The 19,985-nt window shown below is 45.4% G+C and overlaps 1 protein-coding gene across 3 annotated transcripts in view; it reads right to left on the bottom strand.

The window, feature by feature from the left end:
* Positions 1-18,050, bottom strand: part of CC2D2A (coiled-coil and C2 domain containing 2A) — a 121,016-nt gene extending 102,966 nt beyond the window's left edge. For 2 of the 3 annotated variants that reach the window (XM_088473872.1, XM_088473874.1), the window contains exons 1-3: positions 17,798-18,050; positions 5,524-5,604; positions 5,156-5,231 (exon numbers count right to left, since the gene is read on the bottom strand). In XM_088473872.1, coding sequence (XP_088329998.1) covers positions 5,156-5,231; positions 5,524-5,604; positions 17,798-17,839 — 199 coding nt within the window. In that variant the 5' untranslated portion in view covers positions 17,840-18,050. The remainder of the gene's footprint in view (positions 1-5,155; positions 5,232-5,523; positions 5,605-17,797) is intronic. The other variant, XM_088473873.1, reaches the window with a different exon arrangement.
* Between the last annotated feature and the right edge of the window lie 1,935 nt (positions 18,051-19,985).

Below are 19,985 nucleotides of genomic sequence, written 5' to 3'. Positions count from 1 at the left end.
CTAAAATCCTTTACACTCTCTATCATTCTCCGGTGTATATCCCTCAGAAATTTTTTAAACAGATTGATGGCCTTTTATCTTCACTAATCTGGGTCAACAAAAGGGTCAGGATTAAATTGAATACTTTAACTAGACAATGTGATTTTGGAGGCTTGGCATTACCCGAATTTTTAAATTTTATTATTTCGCTGCACAATTAACACATATATGGGAATGGATTAATGATCAAACGGATAATTCCTTGCCCGCCCTGGTGATGGCTCATTCCAAGACAGGTTTATCACCATTGCGGCTAATATTGAGTGACAATATACGTATAGTTAATATGCCCATAATCAGGCAGACCATCACGATTTGGAGACTGGTCTCACGAATATTACAAGCGGAGGGCATAGATCCAGATACTTTTCTTGCTCATGCTAATTGCTTTAGGGAGCTCTCTGCCCTTCAGGTCGGAGAAGCCTGGGGTCAGTGGGGTGTAGTGTCTATTGGGACAGATAATTCAGGCAGAAACTCTAAAATCCTTCCATCAACTACGGCTAGAGTTTGACGTCCCTAACCATTTCTTCTATAGATATCTTCAGCTTAGACATGCTATCAATGCTCAGTTCTCTGATGTTCCTCTGTCTTTACAGGAGTCTCCCATTAAAACCTTACTGCAATCTGCTAGTTCTAGTCGCTTAATATCTACGATATACTCTAATTTATTGAACAAGCATCATAAGTCTGATTTATTATCGTTGAAACAGCAATGGGAAAATGATATTGGGGTAATGTAGGAGGATGAGTGGAGAGTGGATCTTGCCAGCCCTCGCATCGCCACCTCGTCTGTTAAATATCAGCAGATACACTATTTCATAATACATAGAGTATATATGACACCCGCTCGTTTACTGAGAATAGGGGGTAGGACGGACTCAAAGTGTCCTAAATGTAATTCAGCCGAGGGGAACTTTTGGCATTTATTATGGTCATGTCCCTTGGTACATTACTTTTGGCAAGTGGTATCCCATGTTATTGTCTCTACGGGTATACCTCGGGATATCCTTACCCCTAAGGCATGCATTCTGGCGGTGATAGATGCAGACATAATCGACAAACATGCCATACGTTACATTACCAATCTCTGTACGCTTGCCAAAGTCTGCATAGCAAGGGATTGGATGGCGACCACTGGGCCAAATATGGAAACCTGGTTATCCATGGTTGGGGCGGTTTCTGCACATGAAAAGTATGTTTATACCGCTAGAGGCTCGGTGCGGAAGTACTATGATACCTGGGAAAGATGGCTCGATTCTCCAAAAAGCCATTCAAGGTTGTTGGCACCCAGCCGGTCATTGTCTAGTCCAAAGTGTTTATATTTAATTATTAATAATAATTATATTTGATTATTGCTGTGCAAAATGTCTTTACCATGTATGTTTATGCCCAGATAAGGTATTTGTTGTTTGATATGTATGCGGTGGAAGATATACAGTATACATGATATTTGGATAAGCAGAAGTGAAACCACACACACAATTTTTTGGTGTTTTATGTATTATTATTTTTATTGTACGGTTTATATTGTTGTATAATGTAAAATTATTGTATATTTAAAAACTCAATAAAAAATTATTGGATTAAAAAAATAAATAAATATGCAGAAGAACATTTATAACGCTGGGCTGTAAAACCTGCGGCTCCACGAATATCTTTCTGTGCTCATCACATCTGGCCTTGTTAAGAGCAATGAAACTTCTGCTGTGGTGCATATGCTTAACTGGGTGTTGCTAATCATCTTTACATTACTATATAGTAGGGGTGAGCGGGTTCGGATTTCTGAAATCCGAACCCCCCCGAGCCCCCCCGATCCGAGGCAGATCCGAGTCAGGCTCCACTTTTCCCGCCTGACTCGGATTCTGAAATCGAGGCAAAACGTCATCATCCCGCCTTCCGAGTCTCGCGGGTTTTGGATCCTATATAAAGGTACCCGCGTCGGCGCCATTTTCTCACTCGGCTGTGGACAGTGAAGAGGGAGGGTGGGAGTTAGGGCTGGCTGGGCTGTGTAGTGTAGTGCAGAGTAGTGTTGTGCTGTGCTGCTGTTGTCCATAGGGGCTGTGTCCACTACTTCAAAGTCCATAGGGGCTGGCTGTGTTGTGCTGTGCTGCTGTTGTTAATAGGGGCTGTGTCCACTACTTCAAAGTCCATAGGGGCTGGCTGTGTTGTGCTGTGCTGCTGTTGTTAATAGGGGCTGTGTCCACTACTTCAAAGTCCATAGGGGCTGGCTGGACTGTGTTGTGCAGTCAGTTGTCCATAGGGGCTGTGTCCACTCCAAAGTCCTGTGCAGTGTCCCAGTCCTAAAGGGGTGCTGTAGTGTTGTCCAGGGGGTGCTCTGTCCATCAGGGGTGCTCCCCCTAAGTGCTAAAAAAAAATTATTTTTTCTGTGTTTGTGAATTGTGTGCGCAGTAGCCGCACGTGCATCAACAAAGTAGTGCCAAGCGTGCGCCTGTGTCATAAGTAAAGGGCCGGCTGGCTTGACCGTTAAAGGGTGCTGTAACCCCCAAAGTACACTCCAAACCAAATAACAAAATATTTTCTGTGTTTGTGAATTGTGTGCGCAGTAGCTGCACGTGCATCAACAAAGTAGTGCCAAGCGTGCGCCTGTGTCATAAGTAAAGGGCCGGCTGGCTTGACCGTTAAAGGGTGCTGTAACCCCCAAAGTACACTCCAGTCCAAACCAAATAAAAAAATATTTTCTGTGTTTGTGAATTGTGTGCGCAGTAGCCGCACATGCATCAACAAAGTAGTGCCAAGCGTGCGCCTGTGTCATAAGTCAAGGGCCGGTTTGGACATCTGGTCCGGACTGAAGGACGTGCCAACAATTTCTGATAAGTCTACTGTCACTGCATATGATACTGTCCTCAAAGCAGCAGCGACAAGCGTGCGTCTGTCTGTTAAAGGGTGGTGTAACCCTCAAAGTGCGCTCCACAAACAATAAAAAAATTCTTATTTTTTTTTCTGTCTTTGTGAAATGTGTAGGCTGTAGCCGCACCTGCATCCTTAAAGCAGCAGCGACAAGTGTGCGTCTGTCTGTTAAAGGATTACATTGGTGACAGCATCCAAGTAGGCATGTCAGACAGTCCGTACCTGTACTGGCAGGAAAAAGAAGCAATTTGGAGGTCCCTGTACAAACTGGCTCTATTTTATCTGAGTTGCTCCCCCTCCAGTGTGTACTCCGAAAGAGTGTTTAGTGCAGCCGGGAACCTTGTCAGCGAAAGGCGTAGGAGGTTGCTTCCACAAAATGTGGAGAAGATGATGTTCATAAAATGAATTATCAACTCTTCCATGAAGACCAGCCTCCAGAACGTACAGAGGGACCTGTGGTTGTGGATTCCAGCAGGGACGAATGAATACTCTGTGAGGATGAGGATGTACACAACACTGAAGAGGGTGAGGAATCGGTGGATGAGGAGGATGAGGATGACATCTTGCCTCCGTAGAGCCAGTTTGTGCAGGGACAGATTAATTGCCAGCTTGTTTTGTGGGGGCCCAAACGAACCAATCATTTCAGCCACAGTCGTGTGGCAGACCCTGGCGCTGAAATGATTGGTTTGTTAAAGTGTGCATGTCCTGTTTATACAACATAAGGGTGGGTGGGAGGGCCCAAGGACAATTCCATCTTGCACCTCTTTTTTTTCTTTGAATTATGTACTGTTTGGGGCCTAGTTTTTCAAACTGCCATCCTGTATGCCACTGCAGTGTCACTCCTAGATGGACCACGTGTTTGTGCCGCCCACTCGTATCTCTTAGCATAGTCATCCAGCTACCTCGGTGCAACCTTTTGGATATAAAAACACTATTGTGAGGTGTGAGGTGTTCAGAATAGACTGGAAATGAGTGGAAATTAAGGTTATTGAGGTTAATAATAGCATAGGAGCAGAAAAACACACAAATTCTGTGATTTTAGCTGTTTTTATGCTTTTTTAAAAAAAAAATACAGATCCAAAACACAAAACCCAGAACCCAAAACACGGAAGGGTGGTTTTGGCAAAACCAATCCAGATCCAAAACACGAAGAAAGATCCAGATCCAAAACACGAAAAGTGGCCGGTGCACATCCCTACTATATAGTAATAATGTGGACTTGGCACCACCTACTGTGACATTTATCCTGTGCCAGTGCTCTAGCACTGCAGGGTTCCTGCCCCCCCCTCCCTCGTCATAAACTTGTCCCGTCCCCGTCACTACAGTGAGAGCTACTGGGGAGGGGAGGGGAGGGGGAGTGCACCTGTGCCGTGGGCCCTGGCTCCCACTGTGTATGATGAAGATGGGACAGACCATCCACAATTATTATATAGGTTCAAGGTCAAAGGGACTAATGCAGGGTTGGAAGGATATTGTGCGTACATTGGTCTGATCCACCTGCACAGAATAAGTTGTTTTGTTACAAAGAGAAGTGTGCCAGAGTACTTCCTCAGGGGTCCAAAGTCAGGACCAGGATTTCAGGTCACATACAAGCACTTAATGATATGAAAATTGATTGATTACAGCTTTAATTAACAATCCTGAAAGGATGACTAAATGACAGTGACTAAACAAAGCCAATGAACACCATACATCACGGCCATATGTAGCTATCCAGCTGCTGCATAACTTTGGCTGTCAGGAAAAGATGAGCCAACATCTGCGACATGTCACTGGGGTAATGGTGGTAGATTCTTCTCCTTGAATCATTTACTGTCATAGGGGGTATATTTACTAGTGCAGGTTTTTAGAAGTGGAGATGTTGCCCATAGCAACCAATCAGATCTACTTAACATTTACCTAGCGCCTTATAGATGGTAATAGGTAGAATCTGATTGGTTGCTATGGGCAACATCTCCACTTCGAAAAACCCGCAGTTTAGTAAATATACCCCATAGGGTCTTCAGCAAATTGCTTGGCAGAATAGGTAAAAAATGTGTTTGCTGTTGTACAGTAATATAATGCCACACTGTGGGCACCAAGTTACAAATCTAACCAGATTACGTATGAATACCACACTATAATAATTTATATGAAGCAATGCTTTATCCCTGCTCGTCTCTCTGAATGGATCCCAACATCACTTTATAGAGAAGAATGTTCAGATGACGCCAAACAATCCTGGTTGTAACCTTGTGGTTGTACTCACTGCGTCGTCCTTGTGTTACAGTCCTGATATCTTGCACTAGATCCCCGCCAGGTGCATCCATGTCATTCTCTTTCAGCTGAGGAGACAGAACAGCAGTGGGTGAGAACTAACAAGCCGGCTTCCTCTATTTCTCATACTTCCCCTGCAGGACATTACTACAGCCATAATCAGAAGAAGGAACAGGAATGTGTTCTCAGGACAGTAACTTGGAAGAGAAAACAATCAGATGCCTCTTTATCTGACAGATACCAATCTGCCATCCCAAACATGTGGCACCAATTAATAGATCAGATGTTGACTAGAATAAGAATGTGATAAGTTGCTATGGGAAACAGCCTAGTTTTCAGGAATGTTCCCTGGAATCATACCTCTTTCTTCATTTTCTCATGTTGGGCTTTCAAAGTCTTCTTCAAGCGCTCCATCTGGGCCTCATCATTGGCCGAAAACTGCTGAGGATATAAAAAAAAAAAATAGCACAGTTAGGGAAGATTCACCAGGTACCCGAAAAAAAGACCCCATGAAATAATCTCCTTATCCACAGGTAACTGAATTTGACTGCAGAGTATTCCACCACCTGTGCCTGCTTTATTAGTTATACTTATACATAACTAACTTATTCTTTACTGAATCCTTATGCTATTGTTTCTAATGCCTTATGATTTGTTCAATTGTTATAAAGAATAAAGAAAATACCTGCACCAAACTTCTTATTTTCCATACGATCAATACTGATCATTTAGTATATTGTTTACCAACATAACAATGATTTTTAATGGAACAATGCCAGGTTGTATATTAAAGTGTTGGTGGTGCTCCCCAGGGCTTATATTAGTAGATTATAAGGGTGGGTTTTGTCAAGTGAGCAAAACAAAAAAGAAAAAAAAACTCTTTTTGGGGGCACTCTTATATCATTGCGATTTAAAATGATTATTTATTAGATATGCATTAAAAAGTTATTAACATAAACACATAGAAAATACACATAAGACAAAAACATGAAAAAAGAGCATAAAGAAAAAGGACTTCTATATATTGTCTTTCTCAAATAGACAGTAAAATAACTATCTATAGTGATAGTGGGAAGATATCCCAAGAACTTAGGGGGTCATGCCCTACTGCGCATGCGCACGACGGAGGGAGCTCCGTCGTGCGCATGCGCGAGACCCAGCTAGCGACGGGATAGCCGTCGCTCCGGGTCTCGCACCAAAGGGGGCGTGCTGTCGATGTTGATTGACAGCACACCCCCTTTGGTGGGCGTGCCGGGGCGTGGCTGCCAGATTGGGGCGTTCCCATGGGAACGAATACCGTCTGAAGCCGGCCCCACTGACATCAGTAGTGATGTCAGTGGGAGTGATTTGGGCTCTGATAGAGCCAAAATCACTCCAGGGCTTGCGGCAGCGAGACCCTACCGCAGGGTCTCCGTCGCAAGCCCAATGGTCGCGATGGTCTTGACCATCATCATGGACGCTCGCTATAGCTGTGGGTGGTCACCCACAGCTATGCGAGCATCCAAGAGGCCGCTCCATTTTCATTTAGGAGGGCCCTGATTCAGAGCGAGCGCTCTGGTCAGAGCGAGCGCTCAGGTCAGAGTGTCCAGCTCTGAATCAGACCCTTAGTCCTTAATGGTTGGGCGAAAATATTATTTAAATTAACACCTCTGCTCAAAATGCAGGTGCTAACACAATATTAATAAAGGCACATATTATTAGGTAAATAGAATGTATATTACAACTTGATTTCCACAGGTAACCAGAAAGAGAAAAATCATATATAGCCAAAACAAGCCTGGTAAGGAATTGAATGACCTCAGTCTGATAGTATTATAGTGTCAGGTGTTGCTCTGTCCATAGACACGCAGTACATAGAACATGACAATTTCAATATTAGACAAATACCACAATATATATAGGCAACACGCAGGTTCAGAGTAATAATGATGTAAATCTGCCTACATGCATTTATATAATAAATGCAGTGATCTCCACCATAAATCTTTGTCTGGCAGATAGTGATTTAAACTTCTGGTAGCATTGGATGTATTCTGCATGAGCAAATGATATATATCTTTTAATGATACCACTTGTGATTCCACGGATATCAAGAGCGAGATACAAGGAAATGTCAAAACATATAATGACTTGAACTCACACTTGGCTGGTTTATAACAGTACCAGGTTTTCCAATTTTTTGTGTTTATGCAAATGGTCACAGTGACCATTTGCATAAACACAAAAAATTGGAAAACATGGCACTGTTACAAACGCAAATGTGATATTGTGCTATTATTGTGTGGCATTTGAGTTTAGATAAAGTCTGCTACCATAGACAGATACTTAGGAGACTATTCATGTTTAACAATAGTTTGCATAGAATCTGCACTTAAAGACACAGTGACCATTTATAAAAACAAAAAATCACCATCTGTGGAAATCAAGTTGTAAAAATATACATTCTATTTACCTAATCATATGTGCCTTTATTAATATTGTGTTAGCACCTGCATTTTGAGCAGAGGTGTTATTTAAATAATATTTTCGCCCAACCATTAAGGACTAAGATCTTGGGCTATCTTCCCACTATCACTATAGATAGTTATTTTACGGTCTATTTGAGAATGACAATATATAGAAGTCCTTTTTCTTTATGCTCTTTTTTCATGTTTTTGTCTTGTGTGTATTTTCTATGTGTTTATGTTAATAACTTTTTAATGCATATCTAATAAATAATCATTTTAAATCGCAATTATATAAGAGTGCCCCCAAAAAGAGTTTTTTTTCTTTTTTTGTTTTGCTCACTTGACAAAACCCACCCATATAATAGTTAAATTGTTATAAGGATTCTCTATCAGTCTATTGACTGAAGTGAAGGCTTGATTTATTTCTAGCCTTAGATGTTTGGTATGTGTTCCTTTTTGACTTAAGCCATTTTTATTGCTAGCTTTATTTGGATGGCCAATTGGGGGTTTTCTTTATTTAGTGTCCACACTTGTCTGCATCTCTGTATAAGTGTCAGTAACCTAGGCTGGATAGCTGGCTGGATAGTGCAGTGTTTTTTAAGTGCAAAACTGTAGCGTTAGACCTGCGTTAAACCGAAGATTAACAGAAGGAGAAAACTCTAACTTCCATCAAACCACAAACCTCAACGGCCTAAAGATTCAGGCTACAACTGGACTCCCGATGCAGTTACGGCAAGAACACTTCTATTGGTATTAATAATGCTGGCCTTCTGATTCTCGCATACATCTCAATGCTTATCATACTTGTGCCCATGTCAATTTACATCTTTCCACTTTGAAACACTGGACCTTATTCAGAGTCGGTCGCTAGTGCCGATGCGCTCGTAACCGACTCAATGGTTAGTCCTGCGCACGCGCAGCGGCCGCACTGCGCGTGCACAAGCCCTGGAGCGACAGATAAACTCTGTTGCTCCGGAGCTCGCTACCAAAAGGGGCGGCTGTCGATATTGATCGACAGCTCACCCCATTTGGTAGGCGGGCCGGGGGGTGGTTTCCAAAACGGAGGTGTTCCTTTATGAACGCCTACCGTTTTGTGGGCGGCCGCACTGACATAGTCAGTGATGTCAGTGGGGAGCTTCCTGCTCCATCAGAGCAGGAAGCTCCTTGGAGGTTACGAGTGCCCAGACCCAACCTTAGAGTCTGGTCGTAAGCCCCGATGGTCGCGATGGTGAACCTGGTCGGTCGTTACTACTCACAGCTTAACGATCAACAAGGAGGCGGCTGTTCAGGATGGAAGCGGCCGCCCTGATTCTGTGCGATCGCTTGCATCTAACAACCGCCTCTGAGTGAGGTCCACTGTCCTTTATCTTAGCACTCTTGCCTAGCCTTACATCTTCTATCTGCTTACAATCTGTGTTATTTTTTAAATTCTGCACACATTAGATCCCCACTTTTAATCCTCCCTATAACAAACTTGGTAATCTGCATACATATTTACCATCACTATTCTTTCACTTGCATTTCTACAAATCTCTTGCATTCATATTTCATTTACATTTCCAAATTGAATTCCTCTTGTTTACTTATAAACACCATGACAAGGTTTTCGTCAACTCCCTCCTTCACTCAGTCTCCACCTAATCCTCTGTTCTTCCCCATGCTTCCACCTTTATCCTTTCCCCCTTATCTCTTCCACCTTCTCCTCCCCTTCTCCCCCCTCCTCTGTCTGCCTACTCTTCCCTCCTCTCCCATTACTCCACTTTCTTCCTGTTCTACCCCCCTCTGTCCTACCACCCCACCACCAAACCCTCCTCCTACACTCCTCTCCCTGTCACTTCACCCCACTGCCATCCACATCTCCCTCCCTGCCCACCTCCTACAGGTTCCCTTTCTAGCTCAGGTGCCCGCACCATCACTAAACTCTATTCATATCGGTCCCCCAAATTAATCTTACCTCCACGTTACAGCAAGCCGGATAATCTAATTCTCCCCCACAAATGCTATTTCTCTATCTTGTGCCTTCTGGAATGCCAGGTCAGTCTGTAATAAACTGGTCCCCACCCATGACCTTTTCATCTCCAACTCCCTGAATCTTCTAGCCATTACTGAAACCTGGATCTCACCCTCTGACACCACTTCTCCTGCTGCTCTATCCTCTGGGGGCCTTGCCTTCTCCCACACCCCCCGCCCTTGGGGTCGCCATGGTGGTGGTGTTGGGGTCCTTCTATCCACCAGTTATTCCTACCAGCTAATACCCTCTGAACCATCCCTTACATTCCCCACATTTGAGGTTCATGCTATACGCCTCTTCCAACCAGTAAACCTCAGAGTAGCTGTCATTTAGCGTGGCCCTCACTCTCCCTCCAAATTCCTTGACAACTTTGCTTCCTGGCTACCTCACTTTCTCTCCATTATCCTAGGTGATTTTAATATTCCTATTGACATTCCTACAGGATCCTCTGCAGCTAAACTCCTTACCTTTACCTCTTCATTTGGTCTCACCCAATGGACCTCTTCACCCTCCCATGTGAGTGGGCACTCACTTGACCTGGTCTTTACTCACTGTTGTGATATTTCTGATTACTCCAATTCCCCATATCTGACCATCCCCTTCTCTCTTTTAACCTATCCCTCTATCCTTCCCCTCCTTTACCTGCTAACGCTACCATTACTAAGCGTAATATTGAGACTATTGACACTGTTGCTGTTTCCTCCCTGGTGGAATCTCTTTTCTCCCCTATCCTTTCTCTCTCCTGTCCTGAACAAGCTATTTCCCTGTACAATTCCTCCCTTACTTCTGCTCTTGACTCTGTTGCTCCGGCATTAACTACTCACCCTCGCAGATCCACACCACAACCCTGGCATTCCAAATGCACCAGATACCTGCAAAAGTGTTCAAGAATTGCCGAGCATCAGCAGAGAAAATCACGCTCTACGGCTGATTTCCTCCATTTCAAATTTATTCACTCATCCTACAGTGTTGCCCTGTCTCTCTCTCCAAACAAACATATTTCAAGAACCTCATCTCATCCCAGTCCTCAACCCCCCGGCGTCTCTTTGCCACTTTCAACTCCCTCCTCTGCCCTTCCCCTCCTCCCCTCCCCTCCTCGCTCTCTGACCATGACTTTGCCACCTACTTTACATCTAAAATTTACTCCATATGTGAGGATATCATATCCTATCAGACCCTCGGTACTCCCCCTCCTTTCCCTGACCATTCCTCCCCTTCTGTCTCACCAACTATGACATCCTTCTCCCCTGTTTCTGGAGAGGAAGTCATGGCCCTCATCCGGTCCTCCCCTCTTGACCCTATCTCTTCCTGTCTCCTCTGTTACCTGTCTCCTTCTGCCTGTTCCTATCTTGCTCACCCTCCTTAATCTCTCCCTATCATCTGGCACTGTCCCTTCTGCATTCAAACATGCCCTTGTCTCCCCCATTCTTAAAAAACCTTGATCCTAACATACTTTCCAACTAACGACCCATCTCTCTTCTCCCTTTTGCTTCCAAACTCCTTATGCGTATTGTTTACAACCGCCTTACCACCTTTCTTTCCTCCCACTCCCTCCTTGACTCATTTCAATCTGGCTTCCGTTCTCTCCACTCCACTGAAACTGCCCTCACGAAAGTCAGCAATGACCTCCTTGCTGCCAAATCCAAGGGCCACTACTCTCTGCTCATTCTCCTTGACCTGTCTGCTGCATTTGACACTGTAGACCACCCTCTCCTCCTGCAAATCCTTTACTTTCTTGGTTTACGTGGCACTGCCCTCTCCTGGCTTTCCTCCTACCTCTCTGATCGTTCCTTCTCCGTGTCCTCTCATGACTCCTCTTACCTCCCACTAGCAGTAGGAGTTCCCCAAGGTTCTGTTCTTGGACCTCTCCTTTTCTCCCTATATACGTCCTCTTTAGGTGAACTTAAACTCCTTTGACCTCCAATATCATCCCTATGCTGATGATACTCAAATTTACTTTTCCACCCCTGAGCTCTCCCCCTCGCTCCTTACCTGTATCTCCAACTGTCTCTCTGCTGTCTCTTCATGGATGTCCCAGCGCTTTCTTAAACTTAACATGTCTAAGACTGAGCTGATCATCTTCACATCCTCTACCACTACATCACTTCCCACAATTTCATTATCTATTGATGGCACAACTATCTCCTCTATCCCCAAAGTCTGCTGTCTTGGAGTTATCCTAGACTCCTCCCTCTCATTTAAACCACACATTCAGCACCTCTCGCAGTCCTGCCATTTCCACCTAAAAAATATCTCCAGGATTAGACCCTCCTCACCCAGGATGCCACTAAAACCCTCATCAACTCACTGGTCTTCTCCAGATTGGACTACTGTAACCTTCTCCTAGCTGGCCTCCCAGTCTCTCACCTCTCTCCACTAATATCGGTTCTCAATGCTGCTGCTTGGCTCATCTTCCTCTCCAGACGTTCTACATCTGTTTCCCCTCTCCTCCAAGCCCTACACTGGCTCCCCTTCCCCTTCAGATGCCAATTCAAGGTTCTTACACTCGCCTACAAAGCCCTCACCAAATCCTCTCCCACATACATTTCTGACCTCTCCCTTCACACTGCCGCCTGTCCACTTCACTCAACAAATGCATGCCGCCTCTCTTGCCAACTGATCACCTCCCACTCCCGCATCCAAGATTTTACTCGTGCTGCTCCCTAACTTTGGAATGCTCTCCCTCTCAAGACTCTCTACAAATCTTCAAAAGGCTCTCAAGACCCACTACTTCATCAAGGCCTTCCAGCACTCATCCTAACCCACCTCATGCTCTCTCCTCCCTATCTTCCCCTTCTTTGTCACGCCTGTCTGTCTGCCCTTCCCCTTAGAATGTAAGCTCTCATGAGGAGGGACCTCTTCCCTCATGTGCTTCTCATTACATTAGGGCACCTAACACAGGACTGCCAACTCCCGGCTGCTTATTGTGAGTGCTTTAATCACTATTGCAGCAATGTATATAGATCGTGTCCTTGTCCTGCACTGTAATGTACTGTAAGTTACTTGTTTCTTGTTTACTTATTAGTTTTATGTACTATGTAAGGTGCTGCGGAACACTTGTGGCGCCATATAAATAAAGGATGATAATAATAATAATAATAATAATAATAATAATAATAATAATAAGAGCTGCGGTCCTGCAGTTTATAATACTACACAATCATTTGTGTTGACCCCTTTTTGCAAGGTGCTGTGTTTTTCAGGCTTTACAATACAGAGATAGCATGGGGGTGGGCATGGAGCATTTTGGGGGGTGGACATAGGGTGGGATGGGGCAGCTTGTAGAGACTGAAGTGACCCGGGGTCCAATACACTAGTTATCAGTCAAGAAACAAAGTTGTAAGCATTATACCCTTCCAAAATAATATAAATAATTACCCTTAACAGCCAGGCAAAAGTGAATGTTTGTAGTTGTATCTTTTAGTTATCATTTTGTACCATAGTTTCTTTTTTGTCTTATTGCTATGATGTCTCATGGTATTTCTTGTTGTACCGTATTATAACATAAAGCATTTCCCTACAATGTAACCTATCTTCCAGCAATGATTTAATCCAGAGGAGGGATGTAGTTATGAGACCAGCGCGCCGCATGGCCGCCGGTCTCAATTCTGACAGCGTAATCCCGGCAAGGGATTTAACATAGGCTTCGAAATACCGATGCCAATATTAATCCCAACGCCGGAGCGCCGAGGACACCGGACTGATCGTCCTTTCTGCCGAGTAAGTGTACACTTAGCCCGGGGATGGGGGGGTTAGATTTAGGGACTCCCGGGGAGACTTAGGGTTAGGCACCCCCCCTGGAGGTTAGCATTAGGCTGGGGGAAGGGAGGGGTTTTAGGAATAGGCAATAGGGGGGAGGTTAGGGTTAGGCACCGCCCCTGGGAGGGTTAGGTTTAGGGTGCGGGGAGGGGGGTGGGTTAGGTTTAGGCACCCACCTTAGGCACCCCTAAGGGAGGGTTAAGGGGTGGGAGCAGAGGGTTAGCATATTTACTACCGGGCATCGGGATCTTCACCTGTTGGCCTGTCACTGTTGGGATTTGAACCTACGGCTCTGGAGCCACCAGAATTTCAATCCCATTCCCCAGAGGAAAGAGACGTCCATGCCCACACTGACATAAACTGTAAATGTCTGCATAGTGCATACCTCCCAACATTTACACATGCACACCGAGACTTGTATTAAGCTGTTACTGTACCTGTTTCAAGACGATTTGGTGGTGAGATAGTTTACACCAACATTCCCTATAATAAATTAATAGGCTGTACCCATTCAAATATGGACATGCCTAGTGATATCCTGAACATGGTTAGTGGCACATACATAAAACAAATGTAGACCGCGCTATAGCTGACAATTCACCAATTGATAAATTACACTTGAATTATCACAGGCAGGCTTCTCTGTATCATGTAACAATTTATTACACAGAAATTCTAAAAAAAATTTACATGTAGATAAAATGTATCAAATATTGTAAATACCAAGAATATATTGTAACTACCTGTGAATAAAGATATTAGCAACATATAATCGCAGTGCTTCGTATCCAAATATTCCCTCACATCAGCAGATTCAAACTATTGAATCACCACACTCCTATTAACTTGTCCACATTTGCAACTGACATTTAGTCCAGCTACATTGCTGAAACAATTCATCTTTTTTTTTTTTTTTTTTAACTGTAAATCTTTATGTATTGCTATACCTCTCTAATAGCTCTGAGATTACTATAGCCTTCAGGTATTTGGATAGCTATAGTATGTTCTGTTTTTCTTTGGATTATACATACATACATACAAACGAGGGTGGTTCAATAAGTAAGGTAACAAGACCTCTCACATGTTTAATCTTCTCTATTTCATTCTAATTTCTCACCAGGCCAGAGCAGGTAGACCACTGCTTCCCCTCATAGCCATTAGTCTGCGCCTCATATCAGTTATACTGTCCCAACATCAGCTGTAAGATGGCGGCTGGCGGAAACATGGTCACACATTGAGGTGCGTAGTGTGATCAGATTTCTGCGTCTAAAGGGTACATCAGCAGCTGAGATTCATCCCTAACTTGTGTGCTGGGCAGGTGGGGACGATGAGTGTTTCCATGTCATGGATGCGTGCTTCCTCTCACGTGTCACATGATGCACCCACGTTTCATCACCTGTAACAATACCCTGTACTCCCTGCTCATGGTACCGTACATGGGACAATCCCAGCCTATTTGTTTGGTGAACTTCTGTGAGGTGCTTCAGTACCCAGCATTATCACTTTTTCCTGTACCCCAGTTGCTCATAAACAATGTTGTGCACAGTACCCACTGAGATGTTCAGTTCATCACCAATATCACTGACTGGAATCAGGGCTGGATTGAGGGCCACATGGGCCTGGAGCTGAAAATGACCAAGGGCCTATTATGAGAAGCAGAGGAGGCATGACCAGTGCTGTGAGGGTGTGGCCAGCGCCATGTGGGTGTGTACATCAACTATACTCTCAGCCCCAATGTCTCCGTAAATATGTAAAAGAAAAAAAATGCTTCATTTTGTGAGGTAAATAGAAATACAATTTTATGACTTATGATTTATGGCTGACCGTGTGGAGAGCAGATGGCCAGTCAACATCATGTTGTCATGACAATGGGCCTATTTTTATGTGGAGGCCTGGAGCTGTAGCTCCATCCGCCCCATTGTTAATCTGGCCCTGACTGGAATGCGTCTGTCCTCCTGAATCAGAACTTCAATGCGGCACAAATTGTCATCTGTGGTGGACGTGCTTGGCTGGCCAGATCGCTGCTCATTATGAGTGTCTCTCCTGCCGTTATCAGAGCCAGTGCACCAAATCCAAACCTGTTTCCATGACATGACGTTATCACCGTTCACCTCAACAAGATGTGGATGACTCTCAGCTACTGATGTGCCCTTAGACACAGAAATCTGATCACACTACGCACCTCAATGTGTGACCATGTTTCCTCCATCTTACAACTGATGTTGGGACAATATGGCTGATATGAGTCTAATGGCTATGAGGGGAAGCAGTGATCCACCTGCTCTGGCCTGGTGAGAACTTAGAATGAAATAGAGAACATTACACACGTGAGAGGTCTTGTTACCTTACTTACTGAACTACGCGTGTGTGTGTGCGTGTGTACACACACACATATATCTATATATATATATATATATATATATATATATATGGGGGAGATGTACTAAGTCTTGGAGAGAGAAAAAGTACCAACCAATCAGCTCCTGTCATTTTTCAAACAGATTGTAACATGACAGTTAGGAGCTGATTGGTTGGTACTTTATCTTCACTTTATCTCCAAGGCTTAGTACATCTAACCTGAAACCAACAAATACTGCTGAATATATTTTAATTTAATTTATTATCCTACAGTTGGTTTTGGTTTAAGACCAGCCTAACAACAGTTAGCAATACATCCTCCCAAAGCAACAGCAGTCACCCATATACACGCTCCCACAACAGCAGTCATCCTTATATATGCTCCCACAACAGCAGTCACCCATATACACGCTCCCACAACAGCAGTCATTCATATACACGCTCCCACAACAGCAGTCACCCATATACACACTCCCACAACAGCAGTCATCCATACACACCCTCCCACAGCAACAACCGTCTTTTATATACACCCTGCAACAGCTACACATACGGCATACATACGATTTACCGCATGGCCGGCGTGTCTAATCCCGACAGCGGCATCCCGGCAGAGGAGGAAATCCCGATCATCTGAGGCAAGTATTTACTAATCTCACTTAGGGGTGCCTAACCGTAACCTCCCCCCCCCAAGTGCCTAAACCTAACCCCCCCCCCCTTCCCTGGCCCTAACCCTAACCTCCCCCGGGGGTGCCTATCCGTAACCCTCCCTTCCCCTAGCCTAAACCTAATCATCCCCCACTCCCACCACCCCCGCGGCTGTCCACGCCTGGCTTACCTTCGATCGGGATGCTGGGCTCCCAGCGTAGGTAAGATGACAGGCGTCGAGATTTCGACGCCTGTCATTTAACCCTTGCCGGGATTAGACAGTCGGGAAGCCGCATACACCCTCCTCCCACACCAGCAACAGTTACACATACACCCTCCTCCCACACCAGCAACAGTTACACATACACCCTCCTCCCACACCAGCAACAGTTACTCATATACCCTCCTCCCACACCAGCAACAGTTACACATACACCCTCCTCCCACACCAGCAACAGTTACTCATACACCCTCCTCCCACACCAGCAACAGTTACACATACACCCTCCTCCCACACCAGCAACAGTTACACATACACCCTCCTCCCACACCAGCAACAGTTACTCATACACCCTCCTCCCACACCAGCAACAGATACACATACACCCTCCTCCCACACCAGCAACAGTTACACATACACCCTCCTCCCACACCAGCAACAGTTATACATACAACCTCCTCCCACACCAGCAACAGTTACACATACACCCTCCTCCCACACCAGCAACAGTTACTCATACACCCTCCTCCCACACCAGCAACAGTTACTCATACACCCTCCTCCCACACCAGCAACAGTTACACATACACCCTCCTCCCACACCAGCAACAGTTACACATACACCCTCCTCCCACACCAGCAACAGTTACACATACACCCTCCTCCCACACCAGCAACAGTTACACATACACCCTCCTCCCACACCAGCAACAGTTACACATACACCCTCCTCCCACTCCAGCAACAGTTACACATACACCCTCCTCCCACAGCAGCAAGTTACACATACACCCTCCTCCCACAGCAGCAAGTTACACATACACCCTCCTCCCACACCAGCAACAGTTACTCATACACCCTCCTCCCACACCAGCAACAGTTACACATACACCCTCCTCCCACACCAGCAACAGTTACACATACACCCTCCTCCCATACCAGCAACAGTTACACATACACCCTCCCACAACAATCCCCCTGAAACCTCTGTATGCCGGGGATGAAAACAAGCTCACAGCCAGCAATGACCACAATCCCCTCACACCCTAGTAGTGTCTCTACAGTCCTGTCAGTGACTACTGTGTATTTAGCTACAAGCAGTGGACCAGCCTAGTGACGGTTGTCCGGTGATACATTGTATACTCTGGCTAATCACAGTAACGTTATGCTGATATACACTGTGATACTGACCTCTACTACAGTCTTCTGCTGCTTCTCCTCGGTGTCCTTCATTGTGGTCACTGCCCGGGGAGCAGATACTCCTATCAGATACTCTGCCACCTGGGTATTACTGCATCAGATCACTGGAGGCATACACGCAGCAGGTCTCATTCACCAGCAATGTATCACCACAACAAACACACACACTAATGACTAGTGTGTGTGTAACTTGTATGATCTGAGTATGTTACAGGGAGAGCACTTGCAGCGGAGCATACACACAAGGTAACCGTAGGCAGCAGCCATTGTATGTATGGGCACTCCAATCCCACCCCCTCCCAGTCCCAGGATCCCTCCCCCCGTATGATGAGACACTGGGCTGTGCTGGGAGCTGCTGGGATTGTTGTACTTGGTTGGGAAGAAACAACTGAAGAACTGCAGACACTTATTTATAAATGGAAAAAACAGGAGACAGGTCTCCAAAGTATATGAACACCAGGTACATGATTATGTATCCTATGCATTTTTATTTTGTATACTGTATTAATTTTTCATTTTGAGAGTGACTTGTATATTAGTATTGTTGAAATATAATTATGGAATCACTGTGCATTTACCGATGTCCACATTCATTATATTTACAAGTCGATGACTATAATACAGTATATTCTGTTCAATAAAAAAACAAAAAAAAGTATATTTATTTATTACCAGTTATTCATATAGCACACACATGCCGCAGCGCTTTACAGAGAATATTTTGCTAATTCACATCAGTCCCTGCCCCAGTGGAGCTTACACTCTATGGGCCTGATTGAGACCCGCTCGCAAGGGGGTCGATGGTGGGCTCTGCACACGCGCAGCGGCCGCACTGCGTGTGCGCAAGCCCCGGAGCGAGAGAGAAATTCTCTCGCTCCGTGGCTCACTACAAAAGGGGCAGCTGTCGATGCAGATCGACAGCTCGCCCCGTTTTGCAGGTGTGGCAGGGGGGTGGCTTCACAAACGGAGGCGTTCCCAAGAGAACGCCTGCCGTTAGTGGGCGGCCCCACTGACATCACCAGTGATGTCAGTGGGAGAGCTTCCAGCTCTATTAGAGGGTCTCGTCGCAAGCCCCGATGGTCGAGACCATCGCGACCATCACCTGGCCGCACGCAATAGCTGTGGGTGGTCACCTACAGCTAAGCAAGCGGCCAGGAGGCCGCACGGAAAAAAATAATGCCCTAATTCAGAGCGAGCGCTCTTTCAGAGAATCCGGCTCTGAATCAGGCCCTATGTTCCCTATCACATGCTTACACACGCATACACTATTTTTCTTTTGTGTCAAAAGACAACCTACCAGTATGGGTTTTTTTTGCAGGGGTAACACACATGGGGACAGACAGGGCCCTGCTTGGAACTGTGGGGCTGATTCAGACCTGCTTGCTAGGCTGCGTTCGCACACAGCCAGCCGATGTTTGCAATCTGCACATGCGTATGCATCGCAGTGCGCGAACTAGTCCATGCGATCGGGAAGCATTCGCTCGCTGCACATAGATAGCTCACTAGATTTAGTGACAGGACAGGCCGTTTGTGGGTGGTGGCGGGATGGTCGATGAAAACGGGGGAGTGGTGGTGCAAACGCAGGCGTGCCTGAGCATCTTAACGCCGTTTCAGAGACGTGCATAATTAAGACTCAGCGTCATAGTACAAGTCACATGGTTGTACACACTGAGGCACTGGCAGTGCTTACGGTAGGGTATGGTCAGCCACAAGTGCTGCTGCTTCCGATGGTACTCAAAGTTACCGATGGTTGCATACACATCCTGGACATGATGTGGGAATGTGGGTGTCTTAAGACAGGCTGGTGGGCGTCTGCATACAAACAGCGATCGCACGCTAAGACATAGTGGGCGAGCTAATACCTTGCCGTGTGATCACGGATTTGCATACTTTTGCTGCGTGTGAACGCATCTAGCGAGCGGGTCTGAATCAAGCCCTGAATCCATAACCCCAGTCTTGTGAGACAACGATGCTTACCACAGCGCTATCATGCTGCCCCTAATTTCACCTACCTTATTAGTTGGGCTGATTCAGAGCTGTATGTAAAATTGTCACACATGCTTCTCCGTGCTCAGAAATAGATGTATATCCCCACTTACAGCCATTTAGCCACGAGTGCAGCTCAGTTGCATGGCTCTCTGAGTAGTCCGCAGATTAGAGATGGACATCGGGAGCTGGG

Source organism: Taudactylus pleione, unplaced genomic scaffold (genome assembly GCF_031769625.1).
Source record: "Taudactylus pleione unplaced genomic scaffold, aTauple2 ptg000143l, whole genome shotgun sequence".
In the NCBI taxonomy this organism is placed as follows: Eukaryota; Metazoa; Chordata; class Amphibia; order Anura; family Myobatrachidae; genus Taudactylus; species Taudactylus pleione.
This window is presented reverse-complemented; position numbering and strand designations above follow the sequence as displayed.